The 20,704-nt window shown below is 61.1% G+C and overlaps 2 protein-coding genes across 9 annotated transcripts in view; both read right to left on the bottom strand.

Moving 5' to 3' along the window:
* The window catches only part of NAV1 (neuron navigator 1), a 191,854-nt gene that overhangs the window by 164,139 nt on the left and 7,011 nt on the right, over positions 1–20,704 (bottom strand). The gene's annotated exons all lie outside the window — the stretch shown is intronic.
* LOC123333604 lies at positions 11,949–20,070 on the bottom strand. 3 transcript variants are annotated; one of them, XM_044942579.2, is made up of 2 exons: positions 15,308–17,619; positions 11,949–12,108 (listed from the first exon to the last, which is right to left on the bottom strand). In XM_044942579.2, the coding sequence occupies exons 1-2, from the start codon at positions 16,349–16,351 to the stop codon at positions 11,956–11,958; spliced, it is 1,197 nt and encodes a 398-aa protein (XP_044798514.2). In that variant the 5' UTR covers positions 16,352–17,619; the 3' UTR covers positions 11,949–11,955. The 3 variants fall into 3 exon arrangements, 2 of the variants coding, with proteins under 2 accessions (XP_044798514.2, XP_044798515.2); XM_044942580.2 differs by lacking the exon at positions 15,308–17,619 and adding an exon at positions 12,732–14,539; XR_006550972.2 differs by having other exon boundaries at positions 15,308–20,070.

The following is a 20,704-nucleotide window of genomic DNA, read 5'->3' as shown; positions in this document are numbered from 1 at the left end:
GGTTCCAGAGGAAGGGGACACGCGCATATGCACAGTCACGGCTGCTTCCTGTGCTTGTAGGACAGAAAGCAACACAAGCAATTACCCGCCAGGCAAATAATAAAGAAAACAGAAAATAACAAGGGCTGGTGCAGACGTGGGGATGTTGGAACAGAACCCTCGTGCACGGTTGGTGGGAGTGTAAAATGACGCAGCCGCTGCGGAAAGCAGTGCTGCGGGTCCTCTAAACGGAGCGTGACCGTACGATCCCGCAATCCCAGTTCTGCTATATAGCCAAAAGAGCTGAAAACAAGGTCCTGAAGAGACGTGTGTGCGCCATGCTCAGAGCAGCATTATTCATGATGGCTGGGATGGGGCAGCAACCCGTGTCCGCTGTGGCTGAATGGATGAACGAATGTGGTGTGCATATTCAGTGCAGTATTACTCGGCCTTGGAAAGGAAGGAAACTCGGACATATGCTGCTGTGTGAATGAACTCTGACGACATGAAGACAAGAAAAGCCAGACACAAAAAGACAGACACTGTGTGACCCCACTGTTAGAGTCAGGTTCACGGAGACAGACAGTGGAGGGTGGCTGGCAGGCCTGGGGGAGCGGGCGCAGGGCAGTGATGCCATGGAGTGCAGTCGGACAGCCCTCAGCACAGCCGAGCCGCACACACAAAGATGGTCAAGACAGTCAGTTCTGCTCTGTGTATTTTACTACTATTTTTTTTAAAAAGCAACATTTATGTGCCAATCTAATGACATGTATAGGGTTTGTAGGCTGACAGCTACACAACGCTGATAAAAGAAATCAAAGATGAAATAAATGACTAAAAAGACATCATGTTCGCAAAGCTCAAGATTCAGCACAGAAAGATGGCAGTTATTCCCCAACTGTTATACGGGTTTGACAACAATCGCTATCTAAATCCAAGCAAGTGTTTTTGGAGACATAAAGGTTATTGTAAAATTTATACTGCAACACAGGGAACTAGAATAGTGAAAACAATTTTGAGAAAGAAGAGCAGACTAGGAAGAATCTGTCTGCCTGGTTGTGATAATTACTCTGTAGCCACAGTAATCGAGGCCTTGTGGTATTGGCAGAAGGACAGACGACAATCAGCAAACAGGTCAATGCTGGACAGAACACAGAAGCCAGCGGTACACCCACACAAACCTGACCCGCTGGTATCTAAAAAGGTGCAAAGTGATGCAACAGAACAAAGACAAAGTTTTCAACGAACGATGCTGGAGCAGCTGGACATCCACAGCCAAGATGAACCTCAAAGAGAAAAACAAAAAAAAGAAGAAAAAAGAGAAATGAATCTTAACCTATGTTTACACCTTACACAAAAGTTAACTCCAGATGATCATGGACGTGAAGGCTTAACGTAAAACTTCTGGGAAACAGGAAAACAGCTCCGGGACCTGGGTCTAAGCAGAGAGATCTCAGATCTGATAACAAAAGCACAGTCTATGAAAGGGAAAGCAGACAAACAGACTTCATCAAATATTTAAACTTCTGCTCGACTAAAGATGCTGTTAAGAGGATGAACAGACAAGCTAGGAGGAAATACTTTCCAATTGCACATCCAGCAAAGGACCAGTACGTCGGATACATAAAAACTCTCAAAACTCAAAATCCAAACAATTCAATTAGGAAATGGGCAGATGACATGAAGAGACATTTCACCAAAGAGGATACACAGACGGCTAAATAAGTCCATGAAAAGAAACAGTATCGTCAGCTGTCAGGGAAATGCAAATTAAAACCACTGTACTCACGTCAGAATTTATAAACAGTTACAACACCAAAAGCTGACGGGGACGCCGAGAAATGGATCGTTCGTAGGCTGCCGGTGGGAATGTAAAATGGTGCAGCCAGTTTGGAAAACAGCCGGGCAGTTTTCTTTAAAACACTTTAAACCCACGACCACCCACAGCTGTGCTCAGGCTCCCAGCACCATCCAACATACTCTGCATCTATGAGCTCATCCAGTCACCACAGAGACCCTGGGAGGTCAGTTCAGTTCAGTTCAGTCACTGAACTGACCCTGGGAGGTCAGTTCAGTTCAGTTCAGTCATGTCCGACTCTTTGCGACCCATGAACCTCAGCACACCAGGCCTCCCTGTCGATCACCAACTCCCGGAGCTTGCTTAAACTCATGCCCATTGAGTCAATGATGCCATCTAACCATCTCATCCTCTGTTGTCCCCTTCCCCTCCTGCCCTCAATCTTTCCCAGCATCAGGGTCTTTTCCAACGAGTCACCTCTTCGCATCAGGTGGCCAAAGGATTGGAGTTTCAGCTTCAACATCAGTCCTTCCGATGAACACCCAGGGCTGATTTCCTTTAGGATGGACTGGTTGGATCTCCTTGCAGTCCAAGGGACTCTCAAGAGTCTTCTCCAGCACCACAGTTCAAAAGCATCAATTCTTCGGCACTCAGCCTTCTTCACAGTCCAATTCTCACATCCATACATGACCACTGGAAAAACCATAGCTTTGACTAGACGGACCTTTGTTGGCAAAGTAATGTCTCTGCTTTTTAATATGCTGTCTAGGTTGGTCATAACTTTCCTTCCAAGGAGTAAGCGTCTTTTAATTTCATGGCTGCAGTCACCATCTGCAGTGATTCTGGAGCCAAAAAAAATAGCTGTTTCCACATCTATTTGCCATGAAGCGATGGGACCAGATGTCATAATCTTGGTTTTCTGAATGTTGAGCTTTAAGCCAACTTTTTCACTCTCCTCTTTCACTTTCATCAAGAGGCTCTTTAGTTCTTCTTCACTTTCTGCCATAAGAGTGGTGTCATCTGCATATCTGAGGTTATTGATTCTCCCGGCAATCTTGATTCCAGCTTGTGCTTCATGGAGCCCAGCATTTCTCACGATGTAACTCTGCATATAAGTTAAATAAGCAGGGTGATAATATATAGCCTTGACATACTCCTTTTCCTATTCGGAACCAGTCTGTTGTTCCATGTCCATTTCTAACTGTTGCTTTTTGACCTGCATACAGGTTTCTCAAGAGGCAGGTCAGGTGGTCTGGTATTCCCATCTCTTTCAGAATTTTCCATAGTTTATTGTGATCCACACAGTCAAAGGTAGTGCTGCGATTATCCTCATTTTACAAAAGAAGGAACGGTGTCTCAGAGAGGTTAAACAGCTTGCCCAACGTCACACAGATCGAAAAGAGCAGACACCAGAACTTGAACCCAGGAATCTGGCCCCAGAGTCCACTCTTAGGGCCGCTGTACTACAGGGCCTCTTTATTTATTTTTTAATCTCATAATAGATTTTAGTTCTTTTTTAATTGGAGGGTAATTGCTTTACAATATTGTGCTGGTTTCTGCCCTAACCCACATGGCTCAGCCATAGTATGTACATCCTCTCTCTCATGAACCCCTCTCCCACCTCCCACCTGTCCCACCCCTCTGGGTTGTCATAGGACCAGGTCTGAGCTCCTGGCATCACTCAGCAAATTCCCGGTGGCTATCTCTTCTATATACGGAGATGTCTGTGTTTCAATATTGCTCTTATCAAGGCCTCTTGCAGAGTCTCCTGGACAGAGGCTGCTGTGGGCAGGGCTGGACCAGGCTGTCTGGAGCCTGGGTGGCCGAGGGCAGCTGGGGGGCTGTGGACGGTCCCCCCTCCCCTCACCAGGCAGAGTGGGCAGGGCTGACCCTGCCACGAAGAGCGGCCTCCCGGGAAGAGGGCTTCCTGGAGTCAGTTCAGGCCGTGCAAAGCCACAGAGCCGCCCGGCCCAGCGGCTGGCAGTCCTGCTGAGGAGCTGGTCTGACCTTCTCCTCGGCCACACCCAGGGCAGCCACATCCGGGGCTGACCTCGGGGGAGGGCAGGCGGTCTGGAGACGGTGCGGGCCTCCGTGATTCATCACGAGGGTCCTGACTGCAGGACAGCGAGCAGCTGTGGGGGAACAGACGCCGAGTGTGAGGACGGTGCAGGGACGTGCCGGGGCGGGCAGGAGGGCCGCACACGCCACCCGTCACGTGGGCCTCTTCCAAGGTCCGCGTCTGTTCCCTCCAGGAGGCTCGGGCGCATGCACCCGTGTCAGGAAGCAGCTCCCCGAGTGAGCAGCCCCATCGTGGGCTGGCTCCCTGCAGCCTCGGCTGGGTATCCGGCTATCTGTGTGTCCTCTGAACTGGTCAGGGCGTCTGGCCGAGATGATGAATTCCTCAGGGACAGACTCTGTGCGCGTGTAATTCAATCTGAGCTTGACCAACACAAATAAACACGATGGACGTCAGGGCTTTAAACAAAGTTTGATGGTTTACTTTTGAGGGGGGCCCATCTGTGGAGGCTCCCAGTGATGACCGAGCTCTGGGAAGGCTGGCCTGGGCCCAATGCGGGGAGGAGCGGCTGGAAGGGGATGCCCGGAAGTACATGGCCAGACGCCACCCCTCAGGGTGTCCATGGGGCCAAAGGGCCTCTGCTGTCCTGGAAAAACTAACCCCTGCATGTCCTCCTGCAGAGACTGAGGGCCCTGCCAGCCTTCTCGCTGGCAGTGAGCAGGTCAGATGGGCACAGACGGCCCACTTCGCTGGCAGCAGCGGGGACTTCAGGATAAACAGGAACCTGCCCCCATATCTCCGGATTGGAGCCCCGAGCTCGCCCGGCTACACTGCTCTCCGGAGCTAAGCATCTGGCCTGGGACCTGAGTTCTGCAGGCCTGGGAGGCTCTGTTTGTCACAGAACCACCCCGCACGCCCCAACCTGGAGGCGCCCCGCATTCCTGCTGCCCCGGCTTGTGCACGTCCCGCCACACACCTCAGATCACGCACACGTCAATGAGACGCTCCGTCATGAAGGCCTTTGCCCAAAGGTGCTCAGGGACGGCGGCAGGATGACGGGATGATCAGACTTCGGCAGCCCCCGAGGACGCACGGCCCACTCCCGAGGCCTCCGGACAGGGTGTGGTGGACACCCCAGGCTGAGCTGCTCAGACCGTCTGCAGCTTTTCCACCGTGATCAACGGTTCTGCAGAGAACATTCTTGCCGCTAGACTTTGTACACGTTGATGAGCATTTACTTAGGATGAATTCCTATGTAATCCCTCTTTAATAGTAGGATAAACAAAACCATATTAGGAAGGGGAATGTGCTGCAGAAGAAAAATAAAAGCTACAATAAGCAATTCTCATTAAAAAAAAAAAAAAAAAAGGAGGCTGGCCAGGCCCCCAGTTCTCAGCTGTGGGCAACCAAGGAGCTGCTGCAGAGTTGGGCTCCCAGAGCCAGAGGCCAAGGGCAGTCACCTGGGTCCCTTCGTCAGGGCCTGGTCCTTGCTGTGAGGGGTGAGCACGCTTACAGAGGCCCAGAGGACATGGACTCAACTGTCCAGGGGGTGAGCCAGGCCACAGCAGCCTCTGTGCTAGGACCCGGCCGGCACGACCTCCGCCCCATCACGTTCCCACCCCCCCACCACCCCACCCCCTGCACGTCCAGGAGGTGAGCACCAGGCCCGGGAGGTGCCCAGTGCCGCCCTCACACTGCTGGGGTGGGAGGTTCCGGCCCAGCCAGGCCCGGAGGCCAGCAGAGCTCAGCGTGCGTGGGCAGCCCGCACCACGGTCAGCAGGCCTGGTGGGGATGGAGCAGCCCCGGGCTCCTCCACCCTCGTGGGGGCGGGGTGCACGTGGGCATAGCGGAAACGGGTGCCGAGAGGCTGTGAAGCTCAGGAAACGCAAGGCTTGGTCACCTTAGCAACGGGCCACCAGGGTCAGCGCCAGAGCAGAGGCAGCTGCAGGGCTGGCGCTGGAAAAGAGGCTACAGCATCTGGCCCAGGTCCCAGGGATGGGCCTCCCGCTGCCACAGCCAGGCTCCCAGGAGCCGGCCAGAGCACAGGGGCGGCAGGGCCTCCACCACCCGGGGGTCGGCCCTCAGACAGCCTGGGGACACCCTCCAGCAGAAGCCGGGCCGTGAACAGGGTGTCCCACCCCTGGGCGCTGGGCCATGTCCCAGCCGCTCTGAAAACTCACCTCTCGTCTTCTCTGAGGACAGCCTTGGGGGGGGCGTGTGCCTGGCTGGGGGCCCCTTCCCGCCACTGACCTGTGCCTCCCACCAGCTGTGACTGCAGGCCCGACAAGGACAGGCTGTGTGGCCAGACGCCCCTGGGACCAGAGGGCACAGGGCTGGGCGTCCCGACCCTGGCAGCTGCTGTCTCGCAGGTTTGCTGCTCTGCGTGGGAGGCCGGGGGGGCAGTGGGCATGGCCGCACATGGGCCGCAGCCTCACCAGGGAGCACCGCGCTCACACGAGAGGCCGAGCGCCCACCAGGATCAGACAGCTCTGTGACGGCTCTCTCATAGTAAATAATCCTAGTAACGGCATCAGTAGTGAATCATGAGGGATGAAGCAGCTGCTGTATTTACGGTTGGAACCTCGTCACACAAATGCCCTCACTGTTCTCACGAGAACCCCGTGAAGCAGGCAGGCAGGCGACAGCGTTCCCTGTACTTTGCAGATAAACTAAAGACGAGCGGCAGACTGACTTGTCCAGGGCCGCCCCGGTCAGAAGCCTCCGGGGCCTGGCCCTGTGGCCTCCGCCAGGGTCTCGGGGGGTGTTCAGGAGAGCTAAGGGCGCGCAGACGGACACTGGGAGGGCCTCTGAGGGCCCCGACGGGACAGCGGCCCTTCCTTCCCGCTGCCCCCGCACCCAGCACCCCGGCACTGTCCCTAGAAGACCATGCTTCTCACCAATCATTCCGTAAGCCGCTCCTCCAGCTTAAGGACACCGTCCCTTTCCTGCAACTCCTCCCCAGCCCGTTGCCCCAATTTAGGTATTGACTCTGGGTCTGCAGGAAGAATCCAACTGACTTTGGTTTTTGGCAGATCTGTGATATTTATATCCTCCAACAATGCCTTGTGCCAGTCACTTAGAGCATTTGAATTCAAGCCAGGCCTAAAATAGCAGAAGAACAGAAATACACCTGAAGGACCAGAGACATCCCGACACGGAAAAAAGCTGAGGCCGGGTCCAGGCAAATCTGGTGTTTTTAATTTTTTATATTTTTTTAATTTAACTTTTTGGAAACCGCCTTAAAATTAAGAGAAACGTTTCCAGTTTCAGGACAAAGAACTTTCCCCACCTGAGCCATCTGAGGGTAAACTGCTGACCTCAGGCCGCCACCCATGACTTCAGGGTTTGTTCCCTACGAGTCTGCACCTTCTACAAAATCACCTGGCAACCTTCCCAGGCAGTAAGTCAACACTCAGGCTTCGCCACTGGATCCTCGTATTCTCTTCGAGCTCGGTCACTGTCTACAGGGCTCTTTGTAGTAGAAAGACCCCGTCCAGACTCACAGACTGCACTCAGACCCCGTCTCCTCTTAAATAACTATTTAAACGCAGACACACCCTTGGTAATCTAGAACGCCTCACAGGCCTCAGATCACAGAGGGTTCTCTTCACCCACCTCGGAAGTAAAGACAAGGGCGAAGCCTTGACACCCTCGAGTGTCCCTGGGGCTTCGAGCTCCCTGGAATCGTTTGCTTCAAGAACAGAAAGTGATGTTAGTTGCGGACACCGACTCCTTCACAGAGCCCAGCCCCCTCAGGGCCGGCCCAGGCATCAGAGGGGTTCTCGCTGTGGCCTGATCGCCCCACTGCTGCCTGTCCTCAGGGCTGAGACGGGGCCTAACCGAACTGCCGGCGGCAGGGGGAAGGGACGGCCTGGTGTGCCCGGCACAGGGAGGAAACGCGCTTCTCCCGGGGGTCCTGCTCACAGGAAGCAGCTGGGCGAGGGGGCTGAGGGGGCCCGCCCTGCACAGCTGTGGGGCCTCGGCCCCGCGCCCCCATTCAAGCCAGTGACCGAGAGACCCCAAGACTTCCGGGCTTTCAGACCAGAGAGACCCCAGGGAAGGGAGGCCCCAGCGGAGCCCCGCTGAGCACCCCTGGGCAGGCCCTGTGCCCGGGTGTTGCTTGCAGTACCTCGCTGAGTCCTAACAACTTGACTGAGCGATTAACAAGTGAGGAAACAGGCCCGAGGAGGTGGAACCACACGCCCTGCGGCAGTCCTCAGGGACCCCGACTCTGCCCCGCCCCGCACGTAGCGGGTTAGGGTTAGGGTTAGGGTCCTGCGTGTGCGCGCGGCACAGGGACCCAGGCGGCCGCCGGACGCGCCCCCGCGCACAGCGCCGCTCGGATGGGGTCAGAGCCGCAGCCCGAGGACGCGGCGGGAGCTGGTGCTGGGTTAACAGCCCAGGTCTCCCCACGGGACCCGCCAGCCCGGGACAAGAAGTGCTGCCCCGGGACGTGGCCGCACCAGGGGCTCAGCCTGCGCGGGGCGACGGGCCCGCAGCCGCCCCCGCACGCCCTCCAGGCCCATCGCCCCTGCTCTCTGTGGGACCGCAGTGCCGCCTCTGACGGGGCTCATCGGCGCTGACTGCACACGCAGGCGCCCCTGACTGCCGGCCGAAGCAGACAGGACCCTGAGACCCGTCTCTGAGCCCCGCGGCGGCAGAGCGGAGTAGTGGCTGCCCCCCCAGCCCTGTGATGGAGGCCCCTCTCCCCTGGGCAGGCTACGAGGCCCGTTCACCCGTCAGTACCCCTCTGGTGGCTCAGGTCTGGGATGCCCCACAGAGAGCCTACAGAAACACCCCCCTGCGCCCCCAGAGGCTGCCTCCCCGCTCGCTCGCAGTGTGGGTGCCCGTGAGCCCCCGCGGCCGGCAGCTTCCTGTGTGACCGACCGGCAGGAAGGGAAGGGTGGGGAGGCCCGGACACTGATTTCCAAACTCCGCCCGGTTCAAGATCGTAATCAGCGTCCCAGGAAGGGCAGCTGGTCACCTCCTGTCTTCCGGTGGCTGGGGGGTGGGGTGGGGACGATTCCAGAGCACCGACTAATGAAGCCGGTGCCCGGTGGTCTGGGATCACAGGCGGGTGAGCGAACTGCGGAACACCCACAGGAAACAGCGTGCAAAAGGGTGTGTTCGGAGCTTTGATTGAGATGGAAAACGCCTGAGCAAATATTAAGCAAAAAACAAATACACAAAACTGTAGGCGGGGCATACACCTGAAATGAGAGAGGAGCTCTCCCAGAAAGAGAAGACACAGCAGCAGGAGCTGAGAGTCCCTCCGGGGGGTGGGCAGGGAGGCTGCTCAGCACTGTGCTACCGGCCCATCGGGGCTCCACCAACCCAGAGAAAGGAAAATTGTTAGAACTCAGGGGGAAGGACCCACGGCAGGGAGTCTTGGCACCACACGGTTGACTCCCAAGGGAAGCGGGGTCCCTGGGGGTCTGCAGTGGGCAGGGAGAGAGCCCCGGGCACAGGCTGCCCGGTCGCTGGGACTCCCCCCTAGGCAGCAGCGCAGCTGAAGTACTGAGGAGGGGTGCGAAGCCGCGAGCCCTGAGCAGCATCCCAGGGTGCTCAGGGGCTGGGGGACCCAAGGGAAGGGTGCGTTGGGCTTCCTGGAGGCGGTGGGCCTGGCACGGGTCTCCAATGTGAGCTGGGTTGAGGACGCAGCCGCTGGCGCTCCCTGCGGCGAGGCGAGGGTCCTCGGAGAACAGAATGAAGCTGTCAGACCCTGGGTTTGCTGGGGGTGGGGAGAGTGGCCAGGGGTGGGGTGGGGGGGAGTCCAGATGCCATGGGAGACCCCTGAGCTAGGGGGTGGTGCGGGGCGGGGTCAGGGCCTGTGAGAAGGACCACGAGAAGCTGAGGGTGGGAGGGCAGCGTTTTCTGCTCATCTTTCAGAGGAATGTTGGGCAGGCACCCTGGTGCTGACTCTGGGCTTGGTTCGATGAACTGGGGGCGGGGGAGGGTCTGGCGCCCTTGGTGACTGACGGCTGGTCTCACCCTCCCCACACTGGGGCTGGGGGTCCAGCCTGACTGTGGGCACCGTGAAGGGGGGGGTGGGCACAGCCCCCATCGTGCTTGGGTCCCAGGGGCTTCTCTAGTAAAAACGATTGTGAAACGCTCTGTAAACAGCAGGGCTGCTCACAAGAGAGGGATTCTTCCCCACAGAGGGGCTTCAGTTCCCGCGGGGTCCGCCTGGAGAAGGGGCCCTTCTGTTCCCCCGTGGTCTGGGCGGATGCCACATCCCCGGGAGAGCGCGCCGGGCCCCGTGCCCGCGGCTGGCAGCCGCCCCCGCACAGCACAAGGGTGCTTTGTGTGTCTCCCCGGCCGGCGCTGGGGCTGCCGAGACCCGTGAGGGCGCGGGCGCCGGGCACCGCAGGGCGACGAGCTGCAGCCAGATGCCCACCACACCCCCGCCCCTGCTCACGCACCCCTCAGTCTCACTCTGAGAGGGGGACCACCACCGCCTGCCAGGGGCCAGGACCCCAAGACGCCCTGATGCTCGGAGCCTATGAGCATGTCCCCCGACACGAGGGCCTTGGCAGATGTGGTTGGGTTTCGGACCAGTGATGGGTGACCCTGGGTGATCCAGGGGGACCCAATCCAATCACACGGACCCCTCACAGCAGAGCCTCTTTCCCAGCTTCAAAGACAGGGTGGCGTGGGGAGGGCCCGGGGCCCTGCCGCTGCTCAGAAATGGAGGAAAGTTTTCTGAGAAGCTGCCGAGGAGGAGCCCCTGAGGAGCACGCCCAGCCACTCAGGGCCTAAGCCTGGTGGTCCCCCAAGGCCCCGACCTACAGAGCCGGGGACAACCGGGGTGCAGAGGGGTGGGGAGCCACCCAGCGGGCGGGGTTGGCCCCCTGGGACGCGTCCACCGTGCGAGGTGGGGAGGGGCGGGGGCAGGAGGAGCCCTGACCTTGGCCCCGACCCGAGGAGATACCCCCAGAGTCCGTGCTCAGCCTGGCCCCACGGGTGGGCGGCTTGCAGAGCCTGCTGGTTGCCCTGCAGCTCCCCCGTGGTCCCTAACCTCAGGCGCCCCTTCAAATAGGAATTGTGCTCTCACCTTGCAGAAGAGGAAACGGAGGCTCAGAGAAGTCGGGGGGGGGGGTTCAGGCCTGGAGCACACACCCCAGGCATCCAATTCCACCAGCCTCCGGTTTGCGGCTCCAGGGGTCACCCTGCTACACCCTCGCACCTGCGGGATCTGCTGGGGTCCTCCACCCCCAGGCAGCACCTCTGTGCCCACCCCCCACCCAGCCTGGCTGCCCCAGGAAACCACGCCGGACAGAGGCCACCTGTGGGGTGAGCTGGCAGCCCTCTGCCATCTGAGCTTCTCTGAGGGGTTCCTCCGGGTCACATTTCCTGCCTGTTTCCTCATGAGCGAGCCCAGGGCAGCTCCCCTGTGCTGCCCTCTGCCCAGCCTGTCACCTCTGAACAGGGTGGCCACTCCCCACGGGTCAGGGCAGCTGAGTCGAGGGCCCAGGCCGCCCATCCCAGCAAACACGGCTCACGAGGCCCACGCGTCACCTCCCTGACCGCCCACCGCTTGTGCAGCCTTCACCCACTTTTCAGAAGAGGAGGCCGACACGCGACAGAGCCCATGAGCTGCGGTCACCAGGCACAGGGGTCCAGGATCCAGACGACGGTCGTGGCCCCAGAGCCCACCTCCTCCCTGGGCCCCTGCTTCCTTACAGACAAGACCCGGACAGAGCACCGGGGCAGGACCGGCCAAGCGGCCCGCTCCCCCCAACCCCCCGCGGCGCAGAGCCTGCCCCAACCCAGCTCCCAGGGCCCCGGTACAGGACCACTGCCTGTGAGCTGCCCAAGTGCAGCTTGGGGCTGGGCTGCCACAGGCAGTTACAAAGCGGCCACCCCGCCAGGACCCCTCTGCTCCTCCTGCCGAGATGCAGCTGGCCTCCCCACTCCCAGCCCAGGCCGGCCACTGAGTCCAGGTGCGGCCCGCTGCGGAGGGGCTGCTCTGCTCGGGGCGGGGGCTGGGGGAGTCACAGGGCCCACAGTCAGAGCCTCCCAGGCCTGCTCCCAGCCCGGCGTCTGCCTCCCAGACCCCCGCCTGCAGAAGCCCCTCCTGCCGACAGCACCTTGAGCTGAGGCCCCGAGGTGGGCTCGCCTCAGCCCACCAGCCGCTCTCAAATTTAATGGCTCTCAGTTCTCAGAGAACTTTATTCTGATCTTCAAGATCTTGCTCCCAGGCTGATGGCACGGGAGCTCCTGTCTTCAGGGAGAGTCCCCTAAACTCACGCAGGAGGCAGATCCCACCTGCAACAGTGCCTTCCGTCTGGGCAAAGAGACTCAGAAGGAAAACCTAGAAACAGATGATGGAGAGTGAGGCCAGCCGCCCTGCAGGTCGATCTTTAAGCCCAGGAGGCTGACGCACCTGTCGGCCACCGGGCCAGCAGGAAGGAGAACCAGACGCATGCCCGGCAAGGAGGGCCCCTCATCCCCTCTTCCTCGAGGCTGGGGGTCCCTGCTCTCTGCCATCCACAGTCACCACCCTCCCAGCACAGAAACCTCACCTCGTTTAGGACAGTCCTTGACTGACCGCTCCCATGGTGCCAGCATTAAGGGGCTACCGACACCATCCCTTCAAAACAGAGTGGGGACTCGGGGCAGAGCAGGGCCTCCCAAGGCTCCCAGGGTCAAAGCAGAAACTCGGGGGTCTCAGCAAGAGGGGGTTCAGGGCGCCAGGACCCCACCCCCACTCAGCCCCAAGACAGCCCCTGGACGGACGCCCCCTCGGACCCCGAAGGGAACGAGGGCTGGGAGTGCAGCAGGGCGCTGACCCACCCCAGGCCCGGGGCGGCTGTGTGCCCGCGGGGCTGGACTGGAGCTTGGCCGGGCCTCGGGGTTCAGAACATGCTGCCCAGGCCCTCTGTCCAGAGAAGCGGCCCTGCATAGTGGGGCGGAAGGGACAGCGAAGCCACAGACCTGGGCTGCGGGGGCCTTGGGCCCCGGTGGGACACCAACCCGGTATGCAGGGCCGCGGGGCGGGGTTTCAGGGGGTCTTCGTCCCTCAGGCGCTCTGTGGGGTGAGGCCTTGGGTGGCACAGTCCCAGCCCACCTGCCTCCTGCAGGCTGCGTCGCCCCCTGGCCCTGAACAGGTCCGGATACAGGGCCGTTGGGCTGGCCCAGGACGCCCCCCGGGGCGGCGGGCAGTGTTGGAGGAGGGGACGCCCGGGGCTGCCGCCAGCCCCCAAGGCACAGAGCAGCCGAGGCCCTGGCGGCCCGTGGTCCACACAGCGATGGGACCCGCTTCTGTGGGAGGCTGCGCCCTCTCGTGGCAGCGGCGGGAAGACGCAGCCGCTACAGACAAAGGGTGACCGTCCTGCCTGGAGCCCTGCACCCTCCACACAGCTGCACGCACGGGAGGGCGGCACCCGGCCCCACCTGGGGAGGGCGTGGACAGGCACGACCCTGCTCCGAAGGGCTCCCAAATGGAGCCCCGAAAGAGGGGGACCCCACAGCTCCAGGCGATGGCTCCCCCCGCACCTCCAGCCCCCACAAACCGGCCCTTCCACCCAGTGGGGACCCAACGCCCTGCTCCCAGCTCCTCCACAGGAAGCCAGGGCCTCCCCGCCCTGCACCGGGCTCCAGGCAGCCCCGTGTCCAGCCCTCCAAGGGCACACAGCCACTCCTCCAGCTAGACTGGGAGCTCCCCGTGTGGCGGTGGGACTGACCGGGGGCCAGTTTCTGGCAGTACCATTCCCTCTGCGGCTCCCAGGTGCTCCCCCAGGCCTGAGCGGGGCGCCCGAGACCAGCCCAATTACGGGGAGCTCGGCTCCAGAGTCAAGCCTCACCCCCGAGTGGACGCTGGGCGTCATCGACCCATCCCCACCAGCCCAGCCAACTAGGATGGGACACTCCCTGCTGGGTAGTGATGCCCACGCCCTCCTGCCCACCCACGGGTCTCCACGCCCTCCTGCCCTCCCGGGCTCCACCCTCAACAGGAGGCCTCTCCACCTCCTCCCCCAAAGGCCAGGCCAGGTGGACGTGCCTGCCCCTCCCCAGCCTCCCTGCCCGTGTGTCTGACGGTGCTCGGGTGATCACAGGAAGGGGCCTGTCCCGCCGGCCACCCCAGGCTCTAGTGGGTCCTTCTTTCCCATATGAGTGGCGCAGGCCCGTGGTCCTCGGCTCACCTGCCTGGGACACAGGAAGACTGATCTCCAGCAGGGGAAGGGTGGTGAGACCCCGGGGACCCCAGCAGCAGGCGCGGCTCTGCAGGCAACCCCTGCCTGGAGGCCTAAGGGCCTGCGTCATGGCCAGACGGGGCCCCGGCTGAGCTCACCTGCTCGGGAACCCAGGCCTCAGGACAGCCTGGCCGCCAGCCTGCGGGCTGGGCTCAGGGGCCTGGACAGCACGCAGCCCAGCCTCGGGAGTCTCCCCAAACCACAGGCAGAGGGAGGCGGGGCTGAGCACGAGCTCAGGATCCATGCCCGGCCGGGTGAACGCACCACTGCTGGGAGCCGGGGCGGCACAAGCAGGGTCGAGCCTGTCCCCCAGGGGTGGCACTGTTCTGGGGCTCTCTAAGGAGGCAACTCTAGGGGCCTCACGGGTCTCCAGACAGGATGCAGTCGGCCGGCCAGGAGCGGGCAGCACACCCGAGGCGGCCTCCGGGGTGGGCAGGGCCTCGAGGGGAGAAGGGCTGCTCGGAGACCCGCCACCGACCCCCCACTGACCAGAGGCACCCCCCTCCGGGACAGGTCTGGGCCAGGAGGATGGAGATCAGGAGGCTGAGGGCTTTGGCCCTGCCTGAAACCCCGCCCCACCCCACCCTCCGCCGGCCTCAGTCCTGGGAGCCCACCCCCCACGAGGCTACAATCCCTCCTGCGTTGCCCCCACCAGCCCTGCGCTGGTTCTGCTGCACGGACCCCCCACGGTTAAACCCTGGTTTGCTTTCCCACCAGTGTCCTCCCCGAGCCTGGACCACCACCCCGGGCCCAGCGCGGCCCCAGCAAGCGCTCAGTGAATGACTGAACGGTAGGGTGTCAGTGAACGCGGCGCCTCCCTCCCGCTCGGCCCGAAAGCCCGTGTCCCACCCTCCGGACCTTCTCACGCCTGTCCTCGTGAGCACACACCCGGCAGAGCCGCCGCCAGCCCCCAGCGACCCTGGGCCGCCTGCTGACCCCCGGCTTGCTCACCTCCGGGGCCTTCCTCCCCCCCCAGGGACCTGCTAGCCTCTCCCCCTCTGGCCTGTCTTCCGGAAACACCTTTTTCCTGCCCGCAGGCCGCTGTGCTTCCTGCAGGAAGAGGGCCTTCGGATAGGAAAGTGTTATTTATAGCGCCTCACTGGGGGCCGGCTGATGGCTAGGGCTGCAGGTGAAGCCTCAGGCCGTGTGAGGGTCCGACCCTGAGGAGGGAAGCAGGATGCTAGGATGAGGGCAGGCCCGAGAGGCGGGGCTCGGACACCAACCGGTCCCCCCAGCTTTTTTGCATCTGTCGGGGACCCCACAGCTTCCCCCAGTCCCCAGGCATGAACTCTCAGGACTGCAGAAGCAAAGACTTACGGGACTGACACCTGGAGAAGAACCCGGAGACCGATTCTGACGAGGAAACGGAGGCGAGAGGAGGGAGTCCGTCAAGAAGGTACACGTGCCACCATCGCGGGCCTTGCAGGCCACTGCGACGACCGACCTGGCATCACCCTGCCTCATCCCGAGGCACGAGGCAGGCGGGATGTTAGGGGCTGAACATGTCATCCAGAAGACGGCCAAAACGCTAACCTCCGTCGTCTCAGAGCGTGACCTCGTTTGGAAACAGGGCCCCTGCAGGCGTGAGTGGTCGTGACCCTGGAGCAGGGCACCCGGGTCAGGAGAGGGAGACCCTGGACACAGACACATGTTGGAGCCTGATACGAAGACCGCAGGGAGGAGGCGGCCCTGAGCACGGAGGAAGAGACCAAGTGAGGAGCTGCCAGCCGGGGGCACCAGGCTGCCGGGGACACGGGGGGCTGGGAGGGGCAGGGCAGGCGAGGGGGTCCGGCCCCGCCCCGCAGGCCAGCGCTCAGCCCCCGCGCGAGACGGCAGTCCACTCCGGCCGCCCCGCTGCTGGCACCGTGTGACGCAGGCCCAGCGGACCAACACACGCCCGGCCCTCTTTGCCTCCCCTGGGTCCGCGGTCAGCGCAGCGGGCTCGCTCTCGTGGGAGGAGTCCCTCCGAGGGTCCTTCCCACCGGGCCGCCCCCTGCAGCAGCCGCCCGTGGCTGACAGCAGACCTGCCCACCCACCCGCTCCGTCCATCAGTCCAGTGGGAGGCTCCCCTTTGAGCCCAGAGCACAGGCTGGGGCCCCTCCAGTACCCGGGGCTGAGCCAGAGCTTGGACCCCCGGTTGGACCCCCTCTTGTAGCCTTGGCCTGAACCTTCTGCCCCAGGAGAGAAGAGAAGGGTCCACGGCCACAGACAGGGAGCCATCTGGGCACAAAGGCGAGAAGCCCCCACAAAGACTTTCAGCTCGTCTTCAGTCCCAGACCCTGAGAGCCTCTGAATGTGGGTGGGTGTGACTCCCCAGGCAGGAAAAGCATCAGGAGCTGCCCCACAAACAACTGAGTCCATCCCCACGGCAGGAATGGGAACTAGCAAAGCACGCCCCTCGGTGCGGATGAGGCTCGGAAACCGCTCGCTGAGTGGAGGAGGCCAGACGCATCCGGGCCCGCTGCGCAGTCTGGCTCGTGGAGTCCATGGCAACAAGCGCACAGCAGTGAACCCACGGCAGAGGCGCTGACGGCGGGGACATGGACGGGCCGAGGGAATCGTCCTGGGTCTGCACTGGGGCGATGTCACCAAGCACCGCTCTGTCTTAACAGCTCAGCAGATGGACACTTAACGAATGTGCGTCTCACTGAATGTAAATCACACCTCAATGAAAACACAGGCGAACAGGGAAAAGGAGGAAAGGGTCCCTTCCCTCTGGGTTGGAGGGAAAGGAGAGCCTGGGCCGTGAAGTGGGCCGTGGACGGCGGGGTGGGGAGGGGGTCCTCCTGCTTCTCTCTGGACCGGGTCTCGCTCAGGCTCTGCTCGGGGCCCGGCCGGCCGGCTCAGGGCAGCAGCGGGCACCTCCCGACGCAAGGCGGGCAAGGCAGGCAGAGGCCACGGCCCTCCTGGCTCAGACACCGGGCTCTGTTCCGCCCTCCCTGGCGCCCTGCTCCCACGGTGACGGCCACACCAGGACTTCGGTTCCTGAGGCTTGAGCTCGTCGTTTCAAGTCTCCCCTTCCTGTGTCCTCTGCCTCAGCCACACCCGTGAACCCTCCCTGCGAAGCCAGGGCTATTTATGAGGGCCTGGAGACAGCCGGGGCCGGGGGGTGCACAGGCTGTGCCCAGGGGCCCGGGGCCCTCCAAGGCCCCCCACCCCTGTCCCGCTCGGGCAAATAAACACCCCCCGGGCATAATCCACCCAGAAGCATGGTCCGCGGGGCTGGGCAGCCAAGCATTTGTGGCCAAAGTGCTTTGGCCCCAACACCTGGCCCAGTGGCATTTGCCCTTTGAGGACCACGTGCAACGGCACTGGGGGTGGCATGGGGTGCCCAGACCAAGGGTGACAATCAGGGCCAGTGGGGGGTGACCGCTCACTGGCCAGGGAGAGCCAGGAGTAGGGGCTCCTGTGAGCAGGAGAGGGGACGGATGGCCATGGCCGCCTGGGGGAGGGACAGATGCCCAGGACCACCTGGGAGAGGAGACAGGCACCCGGGAGATGGACGGATGCCTGGGAGAGGGGACAGATGCCCGGGAGAGGGGACGGACGCTCGGGAGACAGACGGGGGCCTGGGAGAGGGAATGGGAGAGGGGACAGATGCCCAGGAGAGGGATGGGAGAGGGGACAGATGCCCAGGAGAGGGGACGTGAGAGGGGACGGGCGCCTGGGAGAGGGGACGGGCGCCCGGGAGAGGGACGGGCGTCCAGGAGAGGGGATGGAAGAGGGGACGGGCGCCTGGGAGAGGCGACGGGCGCCCGGGAGAGGGACGGGCGCCTGGGAGAGGGGCCGGGGGCCGGGAGAGGGGACAGACACCCGGGAGAGGGACGGGAGAGGGGACAGATGCCCAGGAGAGGGGACAGGAGAGTGGACGGGCGCCTTGGAGAGGGGACGGGCGCCCGGGAGAGGGACGGACGCCCGGGAGAGGGGATGGGAGAGGGGACAGGTGCCTGGGAGAGGGGATGGGTGCCCGGGAGAAGGACGGACGCCCAGGAGAGGGACGGGCGCCTGGGAGAGGGGACGGGCACCTGGGAGAGGGACGGACACCCACGACCACCCAGCAGAGGGGACAGACGCTTGTGACCGCCCAGCTATGGATGCCCCACCGTGTCCCCTGAGGCATCCGTGAGCCAGGATTTCCTGACATGACTGGGCCAGGACCCTCAGGCTGTTCCAGGTCCAAGTCCAGCCCAGCAGGCTCTCCTCCGTCCTGGGCTGCCTCTCCAGCCCTGTGGGCCCATCGCCCCTCCCAGACCCAGACACGGAGGCCTCTGTCTCCGCTGCATGTGGGGCTGGGTGTCCTGGCCCCTGTGGCTGGCTCTGCGGGACCCATTCTACCCTCTCCCCAGTCACGCCAACCCTGGGGCACATTCTGGGCCCCCCAGGGGCCATAGCCAGCACGAGGAAATGGGGTGACTCGGGATGACGTGGTCTTGAGAGGGCAAGGCCTTGTGGTGACACGTGGTAAGGAGCTGGGTGGCAGTGGAGAGACCTGGGCTCAGGGGACTCGGGAGGGCTGGGGCATCAGCTCCAGGCCAGCTGACAGGCCAGAGTGCTCACTGCATCGCCAGACAGCACAACTAAATTCATGCAAAATGGTTCTTTTCAACTCTGAGGAGAAAATGAGAAACAGAACTCAAAATATATGCTTTTGCAGTGTTCTTAGACTAACTGGGTAAAGTCTGCAGGGATGATAAGGTTAAGTAGCTGCTCTTAAAAGACAAATCTTAAGCACTTGTCAAAGTAAATGCAATAGCAAAGTTAGTAAAAAGTCGACGTGAGAGATTCCTGCCTCTGTGTAACAGACATAACGTCTGCAGTTTACCTCCACAGGCCATTGAAGACGCTGCCCACCGGGGCTGTGCAGGCTGGGGGCAGGGTGCCGGAAAGAACAGGGGTCCCAGGCACACCCGATTCCCTAGAGCTGTGTGGCTTTGGGCAAGTTACCTACCCTCTCTGTTATTGTTGTTCAGTCGCTAAGTCATGCACAGCTCTTTGAAACCCCATGGGCTGCAGCACGCCAGGCTTCCCTGTCCTTTACTATCTCCCGGAGTCTGCTCAAACTCATGTCCATGGAGTCTGACCCTCCCTGGGTCCTGGCTTCACTATCTACAGAAAGGGGACGTAGGTCCTGCCTCCTCAGGGGTACCAGGGGGAGCAAATGGGATCCTGGAATGGGAGGTCAACCTGCTGGGGCCACTCACAAAACTAGAGGAACTTCCACAGGGCAGGCTTCAGAAAGAGGCAGCTGGGGACGCGGGACCAGGCCTGTGGGGCTCCAGGCTGGCTCAGCTTCATGCACGAGGTCAGGCCACAGCTGCACACAGCGTGCCCTGAGGGTCTGCGTGCCACAAGCCCTCACGGCACGTCCTTCAGGGCTACCTCTGCACTCACCAGCCCCACCAGCTTCTAAAACAGAAGGCCCGGGGTCAAGGAGACTTTCAGAGGCCTGCAAGGGAACCTAGGTTCCAAAATACAAAATAAAACTGCAAAAACTGAAATTAACCAAAGTGACTGCATCTGTAAATCCTAACATTGTGCCAACTGAATCGATAATTAAATTTACTTTTCATAAAATGCATTATATTTGAAAATAAGTGGTAGGTAAATGTTTTCTCACTTCACAATAGTTTCTGCTGAGGTTCAGGCTTACCAAGAAATAGCCTACATTAAATGATTAAGACATGCATTGCCAATGTCCAAAGACTTTGACAGGTGTTTTTAAATTTTTTACAACAAAAATACCAGTGCTCCTTTGGGGGTGCAGAGTGTGGGTGCAGAGTCCTAGGGCTCTGGCTGGTAAGAGTGCTCAGCGGGCCTGGGGCCTAGGCTTAGCATCACCGGTCAGGCCGGCCTGCTGCCCAGGGAGCCGCCACGGCCACCTCTCTGGGGATGACCGACACGACCCGGGACGATACGCCGATAACTTGACTCCCTGTTTCGCCATCTTTAGAAAACGCCCACTGTTACCCGACAAAGTCGTAGGAGGGCTTCCCAGGTGGCGCTAGTGGTAAAGAACCCACCTGCCAGTGCAAGAGCGGTAAGAGACACGGGTTCAGTCTCTGGGTGGGGAAGGTCCTCTGGAGGAGGGCACAGCACCCACTGCAGCATTCTCGCCTGGAGCATCCCATGGACAGAGGGGCCTGGTGGGCTACAGTCCAAGGAGCCGCAAAGAGTCGGACACCACTGAAGTGACAGCGCAGCACAAAATGGAAAGAAGAACTTCTGCGCCTCTTCCTCCCAAAGGCCGATTTTCATCCTTCTCACTGGTTATTTCCACCTACAGTCTTGAGTTTCAGTCTCTTATTTTAGGACAGTTCGACAAGACTCTTGAACCGCCCCTGAACAAGACAAGCGTGTTGGGGACCCTGCCCCTCCACTCCTGCCCCCTCCCCAAGGCCACACCTGATGCTCCATCGCCCACAGACCACCACCCAGACTTAACTTGCTTCAGGAGGACAGTGCAGGTCACGCTTAGGGTTGGGGCTGGTAAGTGTGGTCTGTACCCTCTCAACTCTCCTCTTCAGTGAGACAGGGGGCGGCACAGCAGGCCTCACAAGGCAAGGTGGGGAAGATGAGGAACACGAGACACACGTACAAGACTTTCTGCAAATACACGCCCACTTGACATGCAGCCTGGAGCCGCTGGTACTGGTGGGGCCGCTTGGTTAACTCTCTGACCCTCAGCTCCTTCACCAGTAAAACGGGGAGAAGACC

This window comes from Bubalus bubalis, chromosome 5 (assembly GCF_019923935.1).
Source record: "Bubalus bubalis isolate 160015118507 breed Murrah chromosome 5, NDDB_SH_1, whole genome shotgun sequence".
Lineage (NCBI taxonomy): Eukaryota > Metazoa > Chordata > Mammalia > Artiodactyla > Bovidae > Bubalus > Bubalus bubalis.
Note: the sequence above shows the minus strand (reverse complement) of the source record. Positions and strands in the feature narration are given on the sequence as shown.

Coding starts and splice junctions, on each gene's coding strand:
- LOC123333604 (XM_044942579.2), bottom strand. CDS start 16,351: ATGGACTCAGTTGTTTGTGGGGCAGCTCCTGATGCTTTTCCTGCCTGG. Junction 12,109..15,307: donor CTTCTCCAGGTGTCAGTCCC/GTAAGTCTTTGC, acceptor ATCTGTTTCTAG/GTTTTCCTTCTGAGTCTCTT.